General features: G+C 46.5%; 1 protein-coding gene across 2 annotated transcripts in view; it reads left to right on the top strand.

Annotated features, from left to right (window-relative positions):
* The window catches only part of LOC112218922 (ETS domain-containing protein Elk-3), a 17,920-nt gene extending 1,822 nt beyond the window's left edge, over positions 1 to 16,098 (top strand). Inside the window, exons 2-5 of one of the 2 annotated variants that reach the window (XM_042301828.1) lie at positions 5,314 to 5,522; positions 6,346 to 7,209; positions 13,034 to 13,156; positions 15,885 to 16,098. In XM_042301828.1, coding sequence (XP_042157762.1) covers positions 5,316 to 5,522; positions 6,346 to 7,209; positions 13,034 to 13,156; positions 15,885 to 15,977 — 1,287 coding nt within the window. In that variant the 5' untranslated portion in view covers positions 5,314 to 5,315 and the 3' untranslated portion in view covers positions 15,978 to 16,098. Of the gene's footprint in view, positions 1 to 5,313; positions 5,523 to 5,607; positions 5,771 to 6,345; positions 7,210 to 13,033; positions 13,157 to 15,884 lie in introns of those variants that run through there. The other variant, XM_042301829.1, reaches the window with a different exon arrangement.
* The last annotated feature ends 4,664 nt before the right edge of the window (positions 16,099 to 20,762 follow it).

The raw sequence follows: 20,762 nt of genomic DNA, 5'->3' as shown, positions 1-20,762 counted from the left end.
TTTAATCCATCTGGCCCTGCGGCCTTGTGAATGTTAACCTTTTTCAAGGTCTTACTCACATCGGCTGCGGAGAGCGTGATCACACAGTCGTCCGGAACAGCTGAAGCTCTCATGCATGTTTCAGGGTTACTTGCCTTGAAGCGAGCATAGAAGTAATTTAACTTGTCTGGTTGGCTTTTGTCACTGGGCAGCTCTTGGCTGTGCTTCCCTTTGTAGTCTGTAATAGAGCCGGTGTAGTATGATTCGACTCTTAGTCCTGTATTGACGCTTGCCTGTTTGATGGTCGGAGTGCAGCTTCCGGGCTTAGCTCAGTGTAAATGCTGCCTGTAAACCATGGTTTCTGGTTGGGGTATGTACGTACAGTCACTGTGGGGACAACGTCCTTGATTCTTCCGGGAAGAATCCCGGAACATATTCCAGTCCTGTAGTTTAGCATCTGCTTCTTCTGAGCACTTTTTTATAGACTGAGTCACTGGTGCTTCCTGCTTTAATTTTTGCTTGTAAGCAGGAATCAGGAGGATAGAATTATGGTCAGATTTGCTAAATGGAGGGCGAGGGAGAGCTTTCTACACATCTCTGTGTGTGAAGTAAAGGTATCATTTTTTTCCCCCTCTGGTTGCACATTTAACATGCTGATTGAAATGAGGTTAAGCTGATTGAAGTTTCTCTGCATTAAAGTCCTCTGGCCGCTAGGAACCCTTAACATAGAATTCCCTCTCAAAACAGTAATTTGTTTTTGTCCCAGTATATGTCCAAGGGGTGGAGTGTGAGAGGGACAGTTTGACTTGATCTCATGACCCAGGCAGGCAGTGAGTTGGAAGTGGAACAGGATTGGGGAAATGCGACCCATAGTGTTGGATCCCCCCCCCTCTCTACTAATGTGTCCTTGACAGTAGAATAGGAGGAAGTCCTGACTCTGACAGTTTTGTGGTTTGACAAAACAGATAGATAACTCTAGGGACAGTTTGTGCCGGAAATGTGTTCTGACGATATGTGAGTATGTTTGTGCATATGTGTACTACGTAAGTGTGTGTCTGTACGTGTGTGTACGTATGTGTGTGTGTGTGTGTGTGTGTGTGTGTGTGCGTACGTACGTGTGGGTGCATGTGTGTGTAGGTTTGATAATGTATTCATTGATCAGGGTCAATAATATTTCACTTTCCTCATCAGAACACCGATCATTGAGTTTGTCCGAGTGTCTCGTATTAAACCAGAGCCAGAGAACAGCTTCCAAGACTATTAACTATGAAGTGCACTACTTCAGACAAGACTATTCCCTATGAAGTGCACTACTTCAGACAAGACTATTCCCTATGAAGTGCACTACTTCAGACAAGACTATTCCCATGAAGTGCACTACTTCAGACAAGACTATTCCCTATGAAGTGCACTACTTCAGACAAGACTATTCCCTATGAAGTGCACTACTTGAAGACTACTTCAGACAAGACTATTCCCTATGAAGTGCACTACTTCAGACAAGACTATTCCCTATGAAGTGCACTACTTCAGACAAGACTATTCCCTATGAAGTGCACTACTTCAGACAAGACTATTCCCTATGAAGTGCACTACTTCAGACAAGACTATTCCCTATGAAGTGCACTACTTCAGACAAGACTATTCCCTATGAAGTGCACTACTTCAGACAAGACTATTCCCTATGAAGTGCACTACTTCAGACAAGACTATTCCCCATGAAGTGCACTACTTCAGACAAGACTAATGAAGTGCACTACTTCAGACAAGACTATTCCCCCTATGAAGACTATTCCCACTACTTCAGACAAGACTATTCCCTATGAAGTGCACTACTTCAGACAAGACTATTCCCTATGAAGTGCACTACTTCAGACAAGACTATTCCCTATGAAGTGCACTACTTCAGACAAGACTATTCCCTATGAAGTGCACTACTTCAGACAAGACTATTCCCCATGAAGTGCACTACTTCAGACAAGACTATTCCCTATGAAGTGCACTACTTCAGACAAGACTATTCCCTATGAAGTGCACTACTTCAGACAAGACTATTCCCTATGAAGTGCACTACTTCAGACAAGACTATTCCCTATGAAGTGCACTACTTCAGACAAGACTACTGAACTTCAGACAAGACTATTCCCCTATGAAGTGCACTACTTCAGACAAGACTATTCCCATGAAGTGCACTACTTCAAGACAAGACTATTCCAAGACCATGAAGTGCACTACTTCAGACAAGACTATTCCCTATGAAGTGCACTACTTCAGACAAGACTATTCCCTATGAAGTGCACTACTTCAGACAAGACTATTCCCTATGAAGTGCACTACTTCAGACAAGACTATTCCCTATGAAGTGCACTACTTCAGACAAGACTATTCCCCATGAAGTGCACTACTTCAGACAAGACTAGTCAGCCTGTGTGCTAGTATGTAGACTGTGATTAACCAGGCAGACAGGAACTCATAGGACTGCACATTCCTCCATTAAAATACAAAACCCACCCTGGTCGCTCCTCCTAGTCTCCCCCTCTCTCTCTCTCGGCCCGTCATACTTCCTGTAGCCTCAGCCAGGTTGGACCGCAGCATACTTCCTGTAGCCTCAGCCAGGTTGGACCGCAGCATAGTTCCTGTAGCCTCAGCCAGGTTGGACCGCAGCATACTTCCTGTAGCCTCAGCCAGGTTGGAACCCAGCATAGTTCCTGTAGCCTCAGCCAGGTTGGAACCCAGCATAGTTCCTGTAGCCTCAGCCAGGTTGGACCTAGCCTCAGCCAGGTTGGACCGCAGCATACTTCCTGTAGCCTCAGCCAGGTTGGAACCCAGCATAGTTCCTGTAGCCTCAGCCAGGTTGGAACCCAGCATAGTTCCTGTAGCCTCAGCCAGGTTGGAACCCAGCATAGTTCCTGTAGCCTCAGCCAGGTTGGAACCCAGCATAGTTCCTGTAGCCTCAGCCAGGTTGGAACCCAGCATACTTCCTGTAGCCTCAGCCAGGTTGGAACCCAGCATAGTTCCTGTAGCCTCAGCCAGGTTAGACCGTAGCATACTTCCTGTAGCCTCAGCCAGGTTGGACCGCAGCATACTTCCTGTAGCCTCAGCCAGGTTGGAACCCAGCATACTTCCTGTAGCCTCAGCCAGGTCGGACCGTAGCATACTTCCTGTAGCCTCAGCCAGGTTGGAACCCAGCATACTTCCTGTAGCCTCAGCCAGGTTGGAACCCAGCATACGTCTGGCTTGAGCTGTGGGTCCTACTTTTTCAACCATCTCCTCTGTTACTTTACATTACACACACTAGTCTGCACGCTTCTATTTCACACTGTGACTTGTCTTCACACGTCACAGTGTAGGCTACTACAGTGGTATACTAGGTATACAATACATTTGGATTGATCCATTATAGAAACATTGTCTGTTGTAAGTAGACACCATGCTACACAGGCACATTGTCTGTTGTAAGTAGACACCATGCTACACAGGCACATTGTCTGTTGTAAGTAGACACCATGCTACACAGGCACATTGTCTGTTGTAAGTAGACACCAGGCTACACACACACATTGTCTGTTGTAAGTAGACACCAGGCTACACACACACATTGTCTGTTGTAAGTAGACACCAGGCTACACACACACATTGTCTGTTGTAAGTAGACACCAGGCTACACAGGCACATTGTCTGTTGTAAGTAGACACCAGGCTACACAGGCACATTGTCTGTTGTAAGTAGACACCAGGCTACACAGGCAACAGGCTAGGAACAGCCCAGGGTCACACTCCGGTGGCTGGCCTGTTCTCCAACCTCCAGGCCTGCTCCTGGACAGAACAACCCTGGTTCAGTGGTGGAAAAAGTACCCAATTTTCACACTTGAGTCAAAGTAAAGATAATAAAAAAATAACTCTTGTAAAAGTGAGTCACCCAGTAAAATATTACTTGAGTAAGAATTGTTTCAAGTATTTGATTTTAAATATACTTAAGTATTAAAAGTACATGGAATAGCTCAAATATTCCTTATATTAAGCAAACCAGATGGCACGATTTTCTTGTTTTTTAATGTTATTTACAGATTTACAGATCATTTATAAACAAAGCGTTTGTGTTTAGTGAGTCCTCCAGATCAGAGGCAGTAGGGATGACCAGGGATGTTCTCTGTTTAATGAGTCCTCCAGATCAGAGGCAGTAGGGATGACCAGGGATGTTCTCTGTTTAATGAGTCCTCCAGATCAGAGGCAGTAGGGATGACCAGGGATGTTCTCTGTTTAGTGAGTCCTCCAGATCAGAGGCAGTAGGGATGACCAGGGATGTTCTCTGTTTAGTGAGTCCTCCAGATCAGAGGCAGTAGGGATGACCAGGGATGTTCTCTGTTTAATGAGTCCTCCAGATCAGAGGCAGTAGGGATGACCAGGGATGTTCTCTGTTTAGTGAGTCCTCCAGATCAGAGGCAGTAGGGATGACCAGGGATGTTCTCTGTTTAGTGAGTCCTCCAGATCAGAGGCAGTAGGGATGACCAGGATGTTCTCTGTTTAGTGAGTCTGACAGATCAGAGGCAGTAGGGATGTCCAGGGATGTTCTCTGTTTAGTGAGTCCTCCAGATCAGAGGCAGTAGGGATGTCCAGGGATGTTCTCTGTTTAGTGAGTCCTCCAGATCAGAGGCAGTAGGGATGTCCAGGGATGTTCTCTGTTTAGTGAGTCCTCCAGATCAGAGGCAGTAGGGATGACCAGGGATGTTCTCTGTTTAGTGAGTCCTCCAGATCAGAGGCAGTAGGGATGACCAGGGATGTTCTCTGTTTAGTGAGTCCTCCAGATCAGAGGCAGTAGGGATGACCAGGGATGTTCTCTGTTTAGTGAGTCCTCCAGATCAGAGGCAGTAGGAATGACCAGGGATGCTCTCTGTTTAGTGAGTCCTCCAGATCAGAGGCAGTAGGGATGACCAGGATGTTCTCTGTTTAGTGAATCTGACAGATCAGAGGCAGTAGGGATGACCAGGATGTTCTCTGTTTAATGAGTCCTCCAGATCAGAGGCAGTAGGGATGACCATGGATGTTCTCTGTTTAGTGAATCTGACAGATCAGAGGCAGTAGGGATGACCAGGATGTTCTCTGTTTAGTGAATCTGACAGATCAGAGGCAGTAGGGATGACCAGGATGTTCTCTGTTTAATGAGTCCTCCAGATCAGAGGCAGTAGGGATGACCATGGATGTTCTCTGTTTAGTGAATCTGACAGATCAGAGGCAGTAGGGATGACCAGGGATACTTTAAATTGTTTTTACTGAAGTACTTTACACCACTGCACTGATTCCATGTTGATGCCATCAATGGCCTGTGACCCTCTAGGTATGGACAGTGCCATCACGTTGTGGCAGTTCCTGTTGCAGCTGTTGTTGGACCAGAGCCACAAGCACCTGATCTGCTGGACGTCGAACGATGGGGAGTTTAAACTGCTCAAGTCTGAGGAGGTGGCCAAGCTGTGGGGGCTCCGCAAGAACAAGACTAATATGAACTACGACAAGCTGAGCAGAGCTCTGAGATACTACTATGACAAGGTACTACATTTATACTACACAGACAGTAAACTAAACACTACTACCACAACGTACAATTACTCACTCAGACATACTACTAGAAATGAGATACTACTATGACAAGGTACTACATTTATACTACACAGACAGTAAACTAAACACTACTACCACAATGTACAATTACTCACCCAGACATACTACTAGAAATAAATGAGACTAATATGAACTACGACAAGCTGATCAGAGCCCTGAGATACTACTATGACAAGGTACAGCCCTCTTGTTTGTTTGACATTTGGTTTTGCCGTTACTTCACTCAAGGTACAGCTCTTAGAATACTCTATTAGAATACTCCCACGGACAATTATCTCTGCACTGTTTATTTGGCATTTCGGTCGATGTGACATTTCATGGTAACTTCATGTTGTTTGTTGTTCTTCTTCTTTTTCAACACGAAGATCCCCACTGGCACATAGTTCCACTTCCTCTGGTTTCACCTAACAAACAGCATAGCCCAGAGACGATGATGCATCACATACCCACACACACACACTGTAGAATTTCAGACATTTTGTCATCATTTTCGATGGCTTTGGTAGCAATTCATTTTTCTATGAATGAAATGTTGAAATCAAAATGGTTGCGTCAACATTGATAATTTAGAGTTCTTTTATTTATTGACAATAGAATATGAAAATATATGTCGTCTTCTTATCAGCTCATAAATGTGTAATAAATCTTTTGTATGTAATTACATCCATGAATAAAATATTAGGGAATTCACAAAAACATTTTTCGGTTGAACTTGCACACTAATCTCATAATAATGTTCCATGTGCCCCAGAACATTATCAAGAAGGTGATCGGACAGAAGTTTGTCTACAAGTTTGTCTCGTTCCCGGAAATCTTAAAGATGGACCCAGCAGCAGTAGAGATGGGCTTGGCTTCCGGTCGGGTGACGCTCCACGAAGACCAGGACATCCAGGACCTGGATGTAGAGGAGGAGGAGGAAGAGGAGGAGCTACAGCAGCAGCAGAGGAGGGCCCTGGGGGCGGCGTTGGGGGCGGCTGCGGTGGCCCAGCAGGCTGCGTGTCATAACAAGTACTTCGGCTCTGGCCTCTACTCCTCCTTCAGCATCAACACCCTCCATTCTCCTCCAGAGGAGCTGCTCCGGGCCCTGAGGGAGAGACAGCAGGACGAGGCCCGCTCCGGAGTCATCCGATTTGGGACGGGTACCACCGAGAGTACTCCACCCTCACCGTCCCTCATCAACCCTGAGCCTTCATCACAATCCTTCAGCACCCACAGGCCATTCAAACCCTCCTCTCTCCACCATTACACCCACCACTCCCCGCCCTCCTCCTCCCCCCACAGCCATAACCCCCAGCCAGGGCCAGGCCGAGGAGGCTGGAGCCCAGAGGCTGAAGAGGAGGAGGGGGAGGACTCAGACCAGGGAGCCCAGCCTCTGAATCTCTCTTCTGGGCATAGAGAGAGAGAGCAGGCCCTGCAGCCTCCGGAGAAGAGGACCAGTGGTGGTAGTAGTCATGGAGACAGTTGTCATGGACTCCCACCCAAAACCAATAAGCCCAAAGCCCTAGAGATCTCCGCCCCCTCCCTGCTCTTGACAGGAAGTGACATCGGCTCGATAGCCCTCAATAGCCCCTCCCTACCGTCCGGATCCCTCACCCACGCCTTCTTCACTGCACAGGTATGGTGAACTATACCACTACTTGACATGATACAGCCCCAGTGAATACTTAACACTAGCATCATTAATAAACCCTATTTACAACATTAAGAAGTCAGGTAAACTGATTCCACTCCATATCAGGTTGGTTGATGTTAGGAAAAGACAGAGTGATGCTAGTTAATCTTCTCTAAGATAGAGAATAGTGTTGCAGTGATTTTTCTTTCCTCCCTAACTGTACTGAGGCCTGCCTGGTTACGGGGAGATGGGGGCTGGAGTCTATCCAGAGTTCCAGACCATTACGCCAGTGTCCCCAAAGCCCAGCTAGAGCAGCAAGGCACTGCCGGGCCACAGGCCCAGACCACTCAGCCACATCGGACCCAGTCTTCTAGATGATATGGGTCTTTTTACAGTACTAATGTTACGGAGCACACGATCCAAACTCAAGCAGTATTCAAAAAATCACATCCAACTACAGATTTTTCGGCGTGTATTTTAGTTTGTGTGTTTTTTTGACATGTAAAAAAAACCATGAGGCTTCGCTGAACCACATTTCCATCATTAGAAAGAAGACAGACAGTGGTACAGCTTATACACTGTTTACAGTGGTGTAAAGGAAGATCAGAGGAAAAGCAAGAGATTTACACATATCCTGTCCTAGTCACGGAGAGAGACAGAGAGAGAGATGGTATGAGAGAGAGAGAATGAGATGGTATGAGAGAGAGAGAATGAGATGGTATGAGAGAGAGAGAATGAGATGGTATGAGAGAGAGAGAATGAGAGAGAGATGGTATGAGAGAGAGAGAATGAGAGAGAGATGGTATGAGAGAGACAGAGAGAGAGATGGTATGAGAGAAGAGATGGTATGAGAATGAGAGAGAAGAGAGAGAGAGATGGAGAGAGAGAGATGGTATGAGAGAGACAGAGAGAGAGATGGTATGAGAGAGAGATGGTATGAGAGAGAGAGAGAATGAGAGAGAGAGAGATGGTATGAGAGAGAGAGAGAGAGAGATGGAGAGAGATGGTATGAGAGAGACAGAGAGAGAGATGGTAGAGAGATGGTATGAGAGGAGAGAATGAGATGGTATGAGAGAGAGAGAATGAGATGGTATGAGAGAGAGAGAGAGAGAGAGAGATGGAGAGAGATGGTATGAGAGAGAGATGGATATGAGAGAGAGATGAGATGGTATGAGAGAGAGAGAGAGATGGTATGAGAGAGAGAGAGAGAGAGATGGTATGAGAGAGAGATGGAGATAGAGAGAGAGATGGTATGAGAGAGAGAGATGGTATGAGAGAGAGAGATGGTATGAGAGAGAGATGAGATGGTATGGAGAGAGAGAGAGATGAGAGAGAGATGGTATGAGAGAGAGAGAGAGATGGTATGAGAGAGAGAGAGAGATGGTATGAGAGAGACAGAGAGATGAGGTATGAGAGAGAGAGAATGAGATGGTATGAGAGAGAGAGAGAGAGAGAGATGGTATGAGAGAGAGAGAGAGAGAGAGAGAGAGATGGTATGAGAGAGAGAGAGAGAGAGATGGTATGAGAGAGAGAGAGAGAGATGGTATGAGAGAGAGAGATGAGATGGTATGAGAGAGATGAGAGAGAGATGGTATGAGAGAGAGATGGTATGAGAGAGAGATGGTAGAGAGAGAGAGAGAGAGAGATGGTATGAGAGAGAGAGAGATGGTATGAGAGAGAGAGAGAGAGAGATGGTATGAGAGAGAGATGGAGAGAGAGACAGAGAGAGATGGTATGAGAGAGAATGAGAGAGAGATGGTATGAGAGAGAGAGATGGTATGAGAGAGGAGAGAGAGAGATGGTATGAGAGAGAGAGAGAGAGAGAGATGGTATGGAGAGAGAGAGATGGTATGAGAGAGAGAGAGATGGATGAGAGATGAGAGAGAGAGATGGTATGAGACAGAGAGAGAGATGGTATGAGAGAGAGATGGTATGAGAGAGAGAGAGAGAGAGATGGTATGAGAGAGAGATGGTATGAGAGAGAAGAGAGAGAGATGGTATGAGAGAGATGGTATGAGAGAGAGAGAGAGAGATGGTATGAGAGAGAGAGAGAGAGAGATGGTATGAGAGAGAGATGAGTATGAGAGAGAGATGGAGAGGAGAGATGGTATGAGAGAGAGAGAGAGATGGTAGAGAGAGAGATGGTAGAGAGAGAATGAGAGTATGAGAGAGAGAGAGATGGTATGAGAGAGAGAGAGATGGTATGAGAGAGAGAGAGAGAGAGAGATGAGATGGTAGAGAGAGAGAGAGATGAGAGAGAGAGATGGTATGAGAGAGAGAGATGGTATGAGAGAGAAGAGAGAGAGATGGTAGAGAGAGAGAGAGAATGAGAGAGAGATGGTATGAGAGAGAGAGAGAGAGAGATGAGATGGAGAGATGGTATGAGAGAGAGATGGTATGAGAGAGAGAGATGGTATGAGAGAGAGATGGTATGAGAGAGAGAGAGATGGTATGAGAGAGAGAGAGATGGTATGAGAGAGAGAGAGAGAGATGGTATGAGAGAGAGAGAGATGGTATGAGAGAGAGAGAGAGATGGTATGAGAGAGAGAGATGATGAGTATGAGAGAGACAGAGAGAGAGATGGTATGAGAGAGAGAGAGAGAGATGGTATGAGAGAGAGAGAGAGAGTATGAGTAGAGAGAGATGAGATGGTATGAGAGAGAGAGAGAGAGAGATGGTATGAGAGAGACAGAGAGAGAGATGGAGAGAGAGAGAGAGATGGTATGAGAGAGAGAGAGAGAGATGGTATGAGAGAGAGATGGTATGAGAGAGAGAGAGATGGTATGAGAGATGGTAGAGAGAGAGAGAGAGAGATGGTATGGTAGAGAGAGAGAGAGAGATGGAGAGAGAGAGATGAGAGAGAGAGAGAGAGATGGTAGAGAGAGAGAGAGAGAGAGAGAGAGAGATGGTATGAGAGAGAGAGAGAGAGAGAGATGGTATGAGAGAGAGAGAGAGAGAGAGAGATGGTATGGTAGAGAGAGAGAGAGATGGTATGAGAGAGAGAGAGATGGTATGAGAGAGAGAGAGAGATGGTAGAGATGGTATGAGAGAGAGATGGATGGTATGAGAGAGAGATGAGATGGTATGAGAGAGAGATGGTATGAGATGGTATGAATGAGAGATGGTATGAGAGAATGAGATGGTATGAGAGAGAATGAGATGGTATGAGAGAGAATGAGATGGTATGAGAGAGAGAGAGATGGAGAGATGGTAGAGAGAGAAGAGAGAGAGATGGTATGAGATGGTATGAGAGAGAGAGAAGAGAGAGAATGAGATGGTATGAGAGAGAGAGAAGAGATGGTATGAGAGAGAGAGAGAGAGAGATGGTATGATATGAGAGAGAGAGATGGTAGAGAGAGAGAGAGATGGTATGAGAGAGAGAGATGGTATGATGGAGAGAGAGAGAGAGAGAGAGATGGTATGAGAGAGAGATGGATGAGAGAGAGAGATGGATGAGAGAGAGATGGTATGAGAGAGAGATGGTATGAGAGAGAGATGGATGAGAGAGAGAGAGAGAGAGAGAGAGAGAGAGTAAGAGAGATGGTATGAGAGAGAGAGATGGTATGAGAGAGAGAGATGGTATGAGAGAGAGAGAATGAGAGAGAGATGGTATGAGAGAGAGAGAATGAGAGAGAGATGGTATGAGAGAGAGAGAATGAGAGAGAGATGGTATGAGAGAGAGAGAATGAGAGAGAGAGATGGTATGAGAGAGAGAATGAGAGAGAGATGGTATGAGAGAGAGAGAATGAGAGAGAGATGGTATGAGAGAGAGAGAATGAGAGAGAGATGGTATGAGAGAGAGAGAGATGAGAGAGAGAGAGAGAGAGAGATGGTAGAGAGAGAGAGAGATGGTATGAGAGAGAGAGATGAGAGAGAGATGGTATGAGAGAGAGAGAGAGAGAGAGAGAGATGGTATGAGAGAGAGAGAGATGGTATGAGAGAGAGAGAGAGAGAGAGAGAGATGGAGATGAGAGAGAGAGATGGTATGAGAGAGAGAGAGAGAGAGAGATGGAGATGAGAGAGAGAGAGAGAGAGAGAGAGAGAGAGAGAGAGATGGTATGAGAGAGAGAGAGAGATGGTATGAGAGAGAGAGAGAGAGAGAGATGGTATGAGAGAGAGAGAGATGGTATGAGAGAGAGAGAGAGATGGTGAGAGAGAGAGAGATGGTATGAGAGAGAGAGAGAGAGATGGTATGAGAGAGAGAGAGATGGTATGAGAGAGAGAGAGAGAGAGATGAGAGAGATGGTATGAGAGAGAGAGAGAGATGGTAGAGATGGAGAGAGAGAGAGATGGTATGAGAGAGAGAGATGGTATGAGATGAGTAGAGAGAGAGATGGTATGAGAGAGAGAGAGATGGTATGAGAGAGAGATGGAGAGAGAGAGAGAGAGGTATGAGATGAGAGAGAGAGAGATGGTGAGAGATGAGATGGAGATGGTATGAGAGAGAGAGATGGTATGAGAGAGAGAGAGAATGAGATGGTATGAGAGAGAGAGAGAGAGAGAGAGAGAGAGTGAGAATGAGAGAGAATGAGATGGTATGAGAAAGAGGGAGAGAGGGTATGAGGTGGGGGGCTAAGTGATACCATATGCTCCAATCATTCCATTAATATGAAGGGAAAGGCAGGCAGACCAGTCATGCAGGGCTGGGTCCCTCCACAACAGTGAAACCTTAACAACAATTATCCCCCTCTCCACCCCACCTCACCTCACCTCCCACCTCCTCACCTGCTCACCTGCTCTCCCGCTCTCCCTCTCTCTGCCCCCCCCCCGCTCTCCCTCTCTCTCTGCCCCTCTGCGCTCTCCCTCTCTGCCCCCCTGCGCTCCCTCTCTCTCTTTCTCTCTCTCTGCCCCCGCTCTTTCTCTCTCTCTCTGCCCCCCGCTCTTTCTCGCTCTCTGCCCCCTGCTCTCTCTCTCTGCCCCCTGCTCTCTCGCTCTCTGCCCCCTGCTCTCTCGCTCTCTGCCCCCTGCTCTCTCGCTCTCTCTGCCCCCTGCTCTCTCTCTCTGCCCCCTGCTCTCTCGCTCTCTGCCCCCTGCTCTCTCGCTCTCTGCCCCACTGCTCTCTCGCTCTCTGCCCCCTGCGCTCTCTCTCTGCCCCCTGCGCTCTCTCTCTCTGCCCCCTGCGCTCTCTCTCTCTGCCCCCTGCGCTCTCTTTCTCTGCCCCCTGCTCTCTCTGCCCCCCTGCTCTCTCTCTGCCCCCTGCGCTCTCTCTCTCTCTGCCCCCTGCCCCCTGCCCCTGCTCTCTCTCTCTGCCCTCTCTGCCCCCTGCGCTCTCTCTCTCTCCCTGCCCCCTGCGCTCTCTCTCTGCCCCCCGCGCTCTCTCTGCCCCCTGCGCCCTCTCTCTGCCCCCGCTGCGCTCTCTCTCTGCCCCCCGCTCTCTCTCTCTGCCCCCTGCGCTCTCTCTCTCTGCCCCCTGCGCTCCCTCTCTCTGCCCCCTCCGCCCCTCTCTGCCCCCTGCGCTCTCTCTCTGCCCCCTGCGCTCTCTCTCTCCTCTCTCTGCCCCCTGCGCTCTCTCTCTCTCTGCCCCCTGCGCTCTCTCTCTCTGCCCCCTGCGCTCTCTCTCTGCCCCCTGCGCTCTCTCTCTCTGCCCCCTGCGCTCTCTCTCTCTGCCCCCTGCGCTCTCTCTCTCTGCCCCCTGCGCTCTCTCTCTCTCTGCCCCCTGCGCTCTCTCTCTCTCTCTGCCCCCTCTCTCTCTGCCCCCTGCGCTCTCTCTCTCTGCCCCCTGCGCTCTCTCTCTCTGCCCCCTGCGCTCTCTCTCTCTGCCCTCCTGCGCTCTCTCTCTGCCCTCCTGCTCTCTCTCTCTCTGCCCTTTTTCATTTTCCCTCCCTAGACTCCATCTGGTCTGCTGCTGGGCCACAGCTCTCTGTTATCAGGTGTCCACTTCTGGAGCAGCCTAAGTCCCGCAGCCCCTCTGAGCCCGGCCAGGCTTCAAGGACACGGATCACTGTTTCAGGTAAAAACTGGAGGGAGGGAGTGAAAGACAGAAGTGCTGAATGGTTTTTTTTTGTTTACTCCCCAAGATGGGTGGTTGAGGAGAGAGTTCAGGGAGGGAGAGAAAGAGGGATGGAGAGAGAGAGAGAGGCAGGACTGAAGGAGGAAGAGACAGATTTGCTTAAAGAACAGAGAAGTGCTGAATGGACAGTGTTTGTTGGTTTCCCCGAGGATGGATAGGTGAGTTCTTAGACTGTTGAAATTCCACCCAGCTGTAACGACGACCAAACAGTTCACATGTATGCTAATGTGTGTCAGGTAGAATCAATGTTCGCATTTCTCTCCATGTCTTCCGTTCTCCAACCTCCTGACCTGCCCTGGTAAAATGTACAACCTTTTTTCACATCCCTCTCCATCGCATCCCTCTCCATCGCATCCCTCTCCATCTCATCCCTCTCCATCTCATCCCTCTCCATCTCATCCCTCTCCATCTCCATCTCATCCCTCTCCATCTCATCCCTCTCCATCGCATCCCTCTCCATCACATCCCTCTCCATCACATCCCTCTCCATCACATCCCTCTCCATCACATCCCTCTCCATCACATCCCTCTCCATCACATCCCTCTCCATCACATCCCTCTCCATCACATCCCTATCCATCACATCCCTCTCCATCACATCCCTCTCCATCACATCCTCTCTATCCATCCATCGTATCCCTCTCCATCACATCCCTCTCCATCACATCCCTCTCCATCACATCCCTCTCCATCGCATCCCTCTCCATCACATCCCTCTCATCACATCCCTCTCCATCACATCCCTCTCCATCACATCCCTCTCCATCACATCCCTCTCCATCACATCCCTCTCCATCACATCCCTCTCACATCCCTCTCCATCACATCCCTCTCGATCACATCCCTCTCGATCACATCCCTCTCTATCACATCCCTATCCATCACATCCCTATCTATCACATCCCTATCCATCACATCCCTATCCATCACATCCCTATCCATCACATCCCTCTCCATCACATCCCTCTCCATCACATCCCTCTCCATCACATCCCTATCCATCACATCCCTATCCATCACATCCCTCTCCATCACATCCCTCTCCATCACATCCCTCTCCATCACATCCCTCTCCATCACATCCCTCTCCATCACATCCCTCTCTATCGCATCCCTCTCTATCGCATCCCTCTCTATCTCATCCCTATCCATCTCATCCCTATCCATCGCATCCCTATCCATCGCATCCCTATCATCACATCCCTCTCCATCACATCCCTCTCTATCACATCCCTCTCTATCACATCCCTCTCTATCACATCCCTCTCTATCACATCCCTCTCTATCACATCCCTCTCTATCACATCCCTCTCTATCACATCCCTCTCCATCACATCCCTCTCCATCTATTTGATCTGAAGTACATTAACCTGTAATTCTACATTCAAGGTCATTTTGTTTTAGATGTTCTCTACGCTCAGTGTGTGAATGAAGTGAGTTTGACTGCAATAACAGAGACGGACCTGGCTGGGTTTGTAACATTAGGAGAAGCTCTTTCGTCTCGAAGTCAGTATACCTCCAGTTTCAGTGTTAACATAGGCAGAGAGGGATAGATATCCTGTGAATACTTCCTGTTTGAGCTCAGGGGAGCCGAGCCGGTCTGAACTGGTTTCGTCGAGGGCTGATCCTGGCCCGCATCCCAAATGGCACCCTATCCTCTATATAGAGCACTACTTTTAACTAGTGCATTATGTAGGAAATATGGTACAGTGTGGGACACAGACCTGCTCCTCGTTTTTTTTGCAGCTATCCAGCCCTCCTCTTCCTTCTCCCTTCCCAGCATAACACACCTAAGCAGCCTCTTTGTGTACAATGCATAGTTCACTCACTTCACCCTCCATAGAGCCTGTTAGGGTGGTAGAAATGATTAGGAGGGAGGGAGAAGAGGGAGGGAGAGAAGGAGGGAGGGAGGGGAAGGAAGGGAGGGAGAGAAGGAGAGAGAGACTGAGGGAGGGAGGGAAGGAGGGAGGGAGAGAAGGAGAGGAGGGAGGGAGGGAAGGAGGGGGGAGAGAGGAGGGAGAGGAGGGAGGGAGAGAAGGAGGGAGGGAGGGAAGGAGGGGGGAGAGGAGGGAGAGGAGGGAGAGAAGAGAGAAGGAGGGAGGGGAGGGAAGGAGAGAGGAGGAGGGGAGAAGGAGGGGGAGAGAGGAGGGAGAGGAGGGAGGGAGAGAAGGAGGGGGAGAGAGGAGGGAGAGGATGGAGGGAGAGAAGGAGGGAGGGAGGGAAGGAGAGGGAAGAGGCACAGTCCATAGAGCAACAGGAAACCAGGATTACAGTTCCTCTGGTGGTAGCAGAGACCTGGGGTGTAAAACCAAATTTGATTTGATTCTGCTGCAAAACCTTTTGGTGGTTGCAACAGGAAGCGTTTACTCCAAACTTAAAACGTTTTCCAGGTAGGTCCCTCCCCATTTCCTTTCAGTTTGATTCCTAAAGTAAACAGTAAATGGGTTCCGTCGCAAAACGTTTTACAACAGAATCCGACTAATGAATACACCCCTGGACAAGGCTTCTGTGAATTGGAAACATTGTGAATTTGTTGCAAGGATTGAAACACTATGGGACAGCATTATATGCAGTGTGTAGGACTCTTCTTCATTGCCCAGCACTAGATTTAGAAAATTCAGGAGCATTGGCTGAACCCCTACACCTCTCTCTCTCTCTCTGTCCACAGTTCCCCAGTCTAATGAATGGACACCTCCCCCTGTCAAACTTGGACGGGTCCCCCTCACCTCTGCTCCTGTCCCCTGCCAATCACAAGTCATGATTCAGGCTCTCAAAACCCAATGCAGCCCATTGGACCTACTGCCACATGCATCAGCAACTCTTCATTGTGAATTCCCATCAGCCTTCACTTGATTTTCCTCCAAATGATTTGGAGTCTCAACTCACCCCGCCCCCCTCTGAACCCCCTCCCCCATTTTACCCCTCCATGCATCTCAACCCACCCCTCCCCCTCAACCATCTCATCCCCCTCTGAACCCCCTCCCCCATTTTACCCCTCCATGCATCTCAACCCCCATCCATCTCAACCCCCTCTGAACCCCCATCCATCTCAACCCCCCATCTCTAGAAGTATAATTGTGTTTGTGATCATCATTACAGAATGTGAAACATTGTATGATATATGCTATTGAATTGTATTGAATGCACTATGCTTTTCAAATAGCGCCGGCTGTGCCTTTTGAAAATGAAAGACCATTGACGTGTTTTTCGCCCCCCAAAAAAAAAAAAAATATGAAGACTGGGTTCCAAAATCAATGAAAAGGCTTTGTAACACTTTGAATGTTCTTTGTAAAGTTCTTTGTAAAAGGTCTTTGTAAAGTTCTTTGTAATGTTCTTTGTAAAGTTCTTTGTAAAGGTCTTTGTAAAGGTCTTTGTAATGTTCTTTGTAAAGGTCTTTGTAATGTTCTTTGTAAAGTTCTTTGTAAAGTTCTTTGTAAAGGTCTTTGTAAAGTTCTTTGTAATGTTCTTTGTAATGTTCTTTGTAAAGTTCTTTGTAAAGGTCTTTGTAAAGGTCTTTGTAATGTTCTTTGTAAAGGTCTTTGTAATGTTCTTTGTAAAGGTCTTTGTAAAGTTCTTTGTAAAGTTCTTTGTAAAGGTCTTTGTAAAGGTCTTTGTAAAGTTCTTTGTAAAGGTCTTTGTAAAGTTCTTTGTAAAGGTCTTTGTAAAGGTCTTTGTAAAGTTCTTTGTAAAGTTCTTTGTAAAGTTCTTTGTAAAGTTCTTTGTAAAGGTCTTTGTAAAGGTCTTTGTAAAGGTCTTTGTAAAGGTCTTTGTTTGTACTGGAGCGGATCTTTACAGTATATATTCTGTATAATTGGTGAAAAGTCTTGTTTTGAATAAAACTGAAGCATTGAATGCTGCAACGCTGCCTTCTGGTCTTCATAATATACAGTTATACAGCAGAGGTCTAAACCACCCAATGTATCGTGTGTGTGTGTGTGTGTGTACTTACACTCATTTTAATTTGACCTTTATTTAACTAGGCAAGTCAGTTAAGAACAAATTCTTATTTTCAATGATGGCCTAGGAACAGTGGGTTAACTGCCTTGTTCAGGGGCAGAACAACAGATTTGTACCTTGTCAGCTCGGGGATTTGAACTTGCAACCTTTCGGTTACTAGTCCAACACTCTAACCACTAGGCTACCCTGCCGCCCCACTAGAAGAAGTAAGGGAACAGGAGCCTAACAGACCAGACACTTACATATAATCTTCATTTTAATTTTCTTTCTCTGAAAAAAATCTCAAATATAAAGGAGGGCATCCCCTATGACATGCCACACTAATAATAATGATCCACAAATAACATCAAAGTAATAATATCATGCCAAACATCTGGTATGTAACACTGTTAAATAGACTGACTGCCTACTGTGTTCACTAGGAGAGCTGGGCCCCGTATTCACAAAGCATCTCAGAGCAGGAGTGCTGATCTAGGACCACATCCAACCATTCCACGTAATCTCATTGGATATTATCTGAAAAGGTAAAACTGATCCAAGGTCAGCACTGCTACAACATCATGAAGCAGCTCAGAGTAGGAGTGCTGGTCTAGGTTCAGGTACTCGTTATTTTTTTGTTGCTTTGACAAATCAAGACTATAATTGATTTAATGAGACTGGTTCATTTTAAAAGGTCAACCCTCCATTTTTCTGGTGTTTTGTGGTGGAAAACCAAGCGGGTCGAGCATACAACGTCAACCTTGTCATTATCCATAGATAGGCGAAAAATGTTTTTACAATTAAATATTTTTTGATGCACACCTCAAGCTTCCATTCCCCCTAGGGGTTTATGGCTGATTTAAGTTGAAATTGTCCACCCCGGTACAGTCAGCCCCGGTACAGTCAGCCCCGGTACAGATTATTATTATTTTTTAAAATCCTAAATTGAACATGTGCTCTTCATTACAAAATGTTAAAGTTAGGTGAAATAAAATGTTTATTTTTGTAAAAATAAGTTACACTACGAAGAAGGGACTCTTTTCCTGGAATGGTATAAGGAATAGGGTACCATTATGGACCGAGGGCTTCAGTGACTGCATGCTCCTCTTCCCCCCCATACACAGCAGGCAACCAACACAATGATAAAAGCAATCCAACAGTTGGTTGTTTGAAGGTAGGATGAGAATGGATGGCAGAGTAGAAACATAATGGTCGGTAATTCACGTCCCTTCAGTCTATCTGGCCTGGTTTCACGCCCCTTCAGTCTATCTGGCCTGGTTTCACACCCCTTCAGTCTATCTGGCCTGGTTTCACACCCCTTCAGTCTATCTATAGACACAGGAAGCTTGGTGCAATAGAGAGGAGAAGAGAAGAGGAAACTGTCATCATGGTGGTGGTAGCGGCCATGTTCCAGGTCACCTAGAGTGCAGTCCTGTTGCACAGACAATCAGATTGTTAAGTTATAGATATACTGCAATTTAAAAATATATATACAACTTTCTCATCTATGACCAATTGGATGTGTTCTCTGCAAATGAGTACGTAGGATTTCATATTACAAGAACTCTCATCAATTCAACTTAATAATCTAACAACACGAGGGCGGCAGGGTAGCGTAGTGGTTAGAGCGTTGGACCAGAAGGTTGGACCAGAAGGTTGCAAGTTCAAACCCCCGAGCTGACAAGGTACAAATCTGTTGTTCTGCCCCTGAACAGGCAGTTAACCCACTGTTCCTAGGCCGTCATTGAAAATAAGAATTTGTTCTTAACTGACTTGCCTAGTTAAATAAAGGTAAAATGTTTTAATGTAGGTGACCTGGAACATGGCCCATGCCTCTGGGCATTCTGAAGAATAAAAATAAAAGTCAGATATTTGACATCTTCCTGTAATGCCCAAATCATAAATTCCACATAGCCGAGTCTCTGACATACTGCTTTTGTTCATTCATTGGTCATGAGTCATGATGACAAGAGGCCACATCATTCTGGAATGATATGACGTCACAAAGGAACCATCCAGTCTCAATGTTCTCCTTAACGGCTTCCCTCTGGATCTGACCAGTTCGGGTTTCTAAATCTTGGTTGGGAGCATTAGGATAGACTACTCCACGACTACATTACATATCCAGTTGAAGTGGGAAGTTTACATACACTTAGGTTGTGAGTCATTAAAACTCGTTTTTCAACCACTCCACAAATGTCTTGTTAACGAACTATAGTTTTGGCAAGTCGCTTAGGACATCTACTCTGTGCATGACACAAATACTTATCCCAACAATTGTTTACAGACAGATTATTTCACTGTATTACAATTCCAGTGGGTCAGAAGTTTACATACACTAAGTTAACTGTGCCTTTAAACAGCTTGGAAAATTACAGAAAATGATGTCATGCCTTTAGAAGCTTCTGATAGGTTAATTGACATCATTTGAGTCAATTGGAGGTGTACCTGTGGATGTATTTCAAGGCCTACCTTCAAACTCAGTGCCTCTTTGCTTGACATCATGGGACAATCAAAATAAATCAGCCAAAATCAGACCTCAAAAAATATTGTGGACCTCCACAAGTCTGGTTCATCCTTGGGAGCAATTTCCAAAACGCCTGAAGGTACCACATTCATCTGTACAAACAATAGTATGCAAGTATAAACACCATGGGACTACACAGCCGTCATACTGCTCAGGAAGGAGACATATTCTGTCTCCTAGAGATGAACGTACTGTGGTGCGAAAAGTGCAAATTAATCCTAGAACAACAGCAAAGGACCTTGTGAAGATGCTGGAGGAAACAGGTACAAAAGTATCTATATCCACAGTAAAACGAGTCCTATATCGACATAACCTGAAAGGCCGCTCAGCAAGGAAGAAGCCACTGCTCCAAAACCGCCATAAAAAAGCCAGACTACGGTTTGCAACTGCACATGGGGACAAAGATTGTACTTTTTGGAGAAATGTCCTCTGGTCTGATGAAACAAAAATAGAACTGTTTGGCCATAATGACCAAAGAACACCATCCCAACCGTGAAGCACAGGGGTGGCAGCATCATGTTGTGGGGGTGCTTTGCTGCAGGAGGTGTGCACTTCACAAAATAGATGGCATCATGAGGCAGAACAATTATGTGGATATATTGAAGCAACATCTCAAGATATCAGTCAGGAAGTTAAAGCTTGGTAGCAAATGGTCTTCCAAATGGACAATGATCCCAAGCATACTTCCAAAGTTGTGGCAAATGGCTTAAGGACAACAACGTCAAGGTATTGGAGTGGCCATCAGAAAGCCCTGACCTCAATCCTATAGAAAATTTGTGGGCAGAACTGAAAAAGCATGTGCGAGCAAGGAGGCCTACAAACCTGACTCAGTTACACCAGCTCTGTCAGGAGGAATGGGCCAAAATTCACCCAAATTATTGTGGGAAGGTTGTGGAAGGCTACCTGAAACATTTTACCCACGTTAAACAATTTAAAGGCAATGCTACCAAATACTAATTGAGTGTATGTAAACTTCTGACCCTCTGACAATGTGATGAAAGAAATTAAAGCTGAAATAAACCATTCTCTCTACTATTATTCTGACATTTCACATTCTTAAAATAAAAGTGGTGATCCTAACTG

Source organism: Oncorhynchus tshawytscha, linkage group LG19, assembly GCF_018296145.1.
Source record: "Oncorhynchus tshawytscha isolate Ot180627B linkage group LG19, Otsh_v2.0, whole genome shotgun sequence".
Classification (NCBI taxonomy): Eukaryota; Metazoa; Chordata; class Actinopteri; order Salmoniformes; family Salmonidae; genus Oncorhynchus; species Oncorhynchus tshawytscha.
This window is presented reverse-complemented; position numbering and strand designations above follow the sequence as displayed.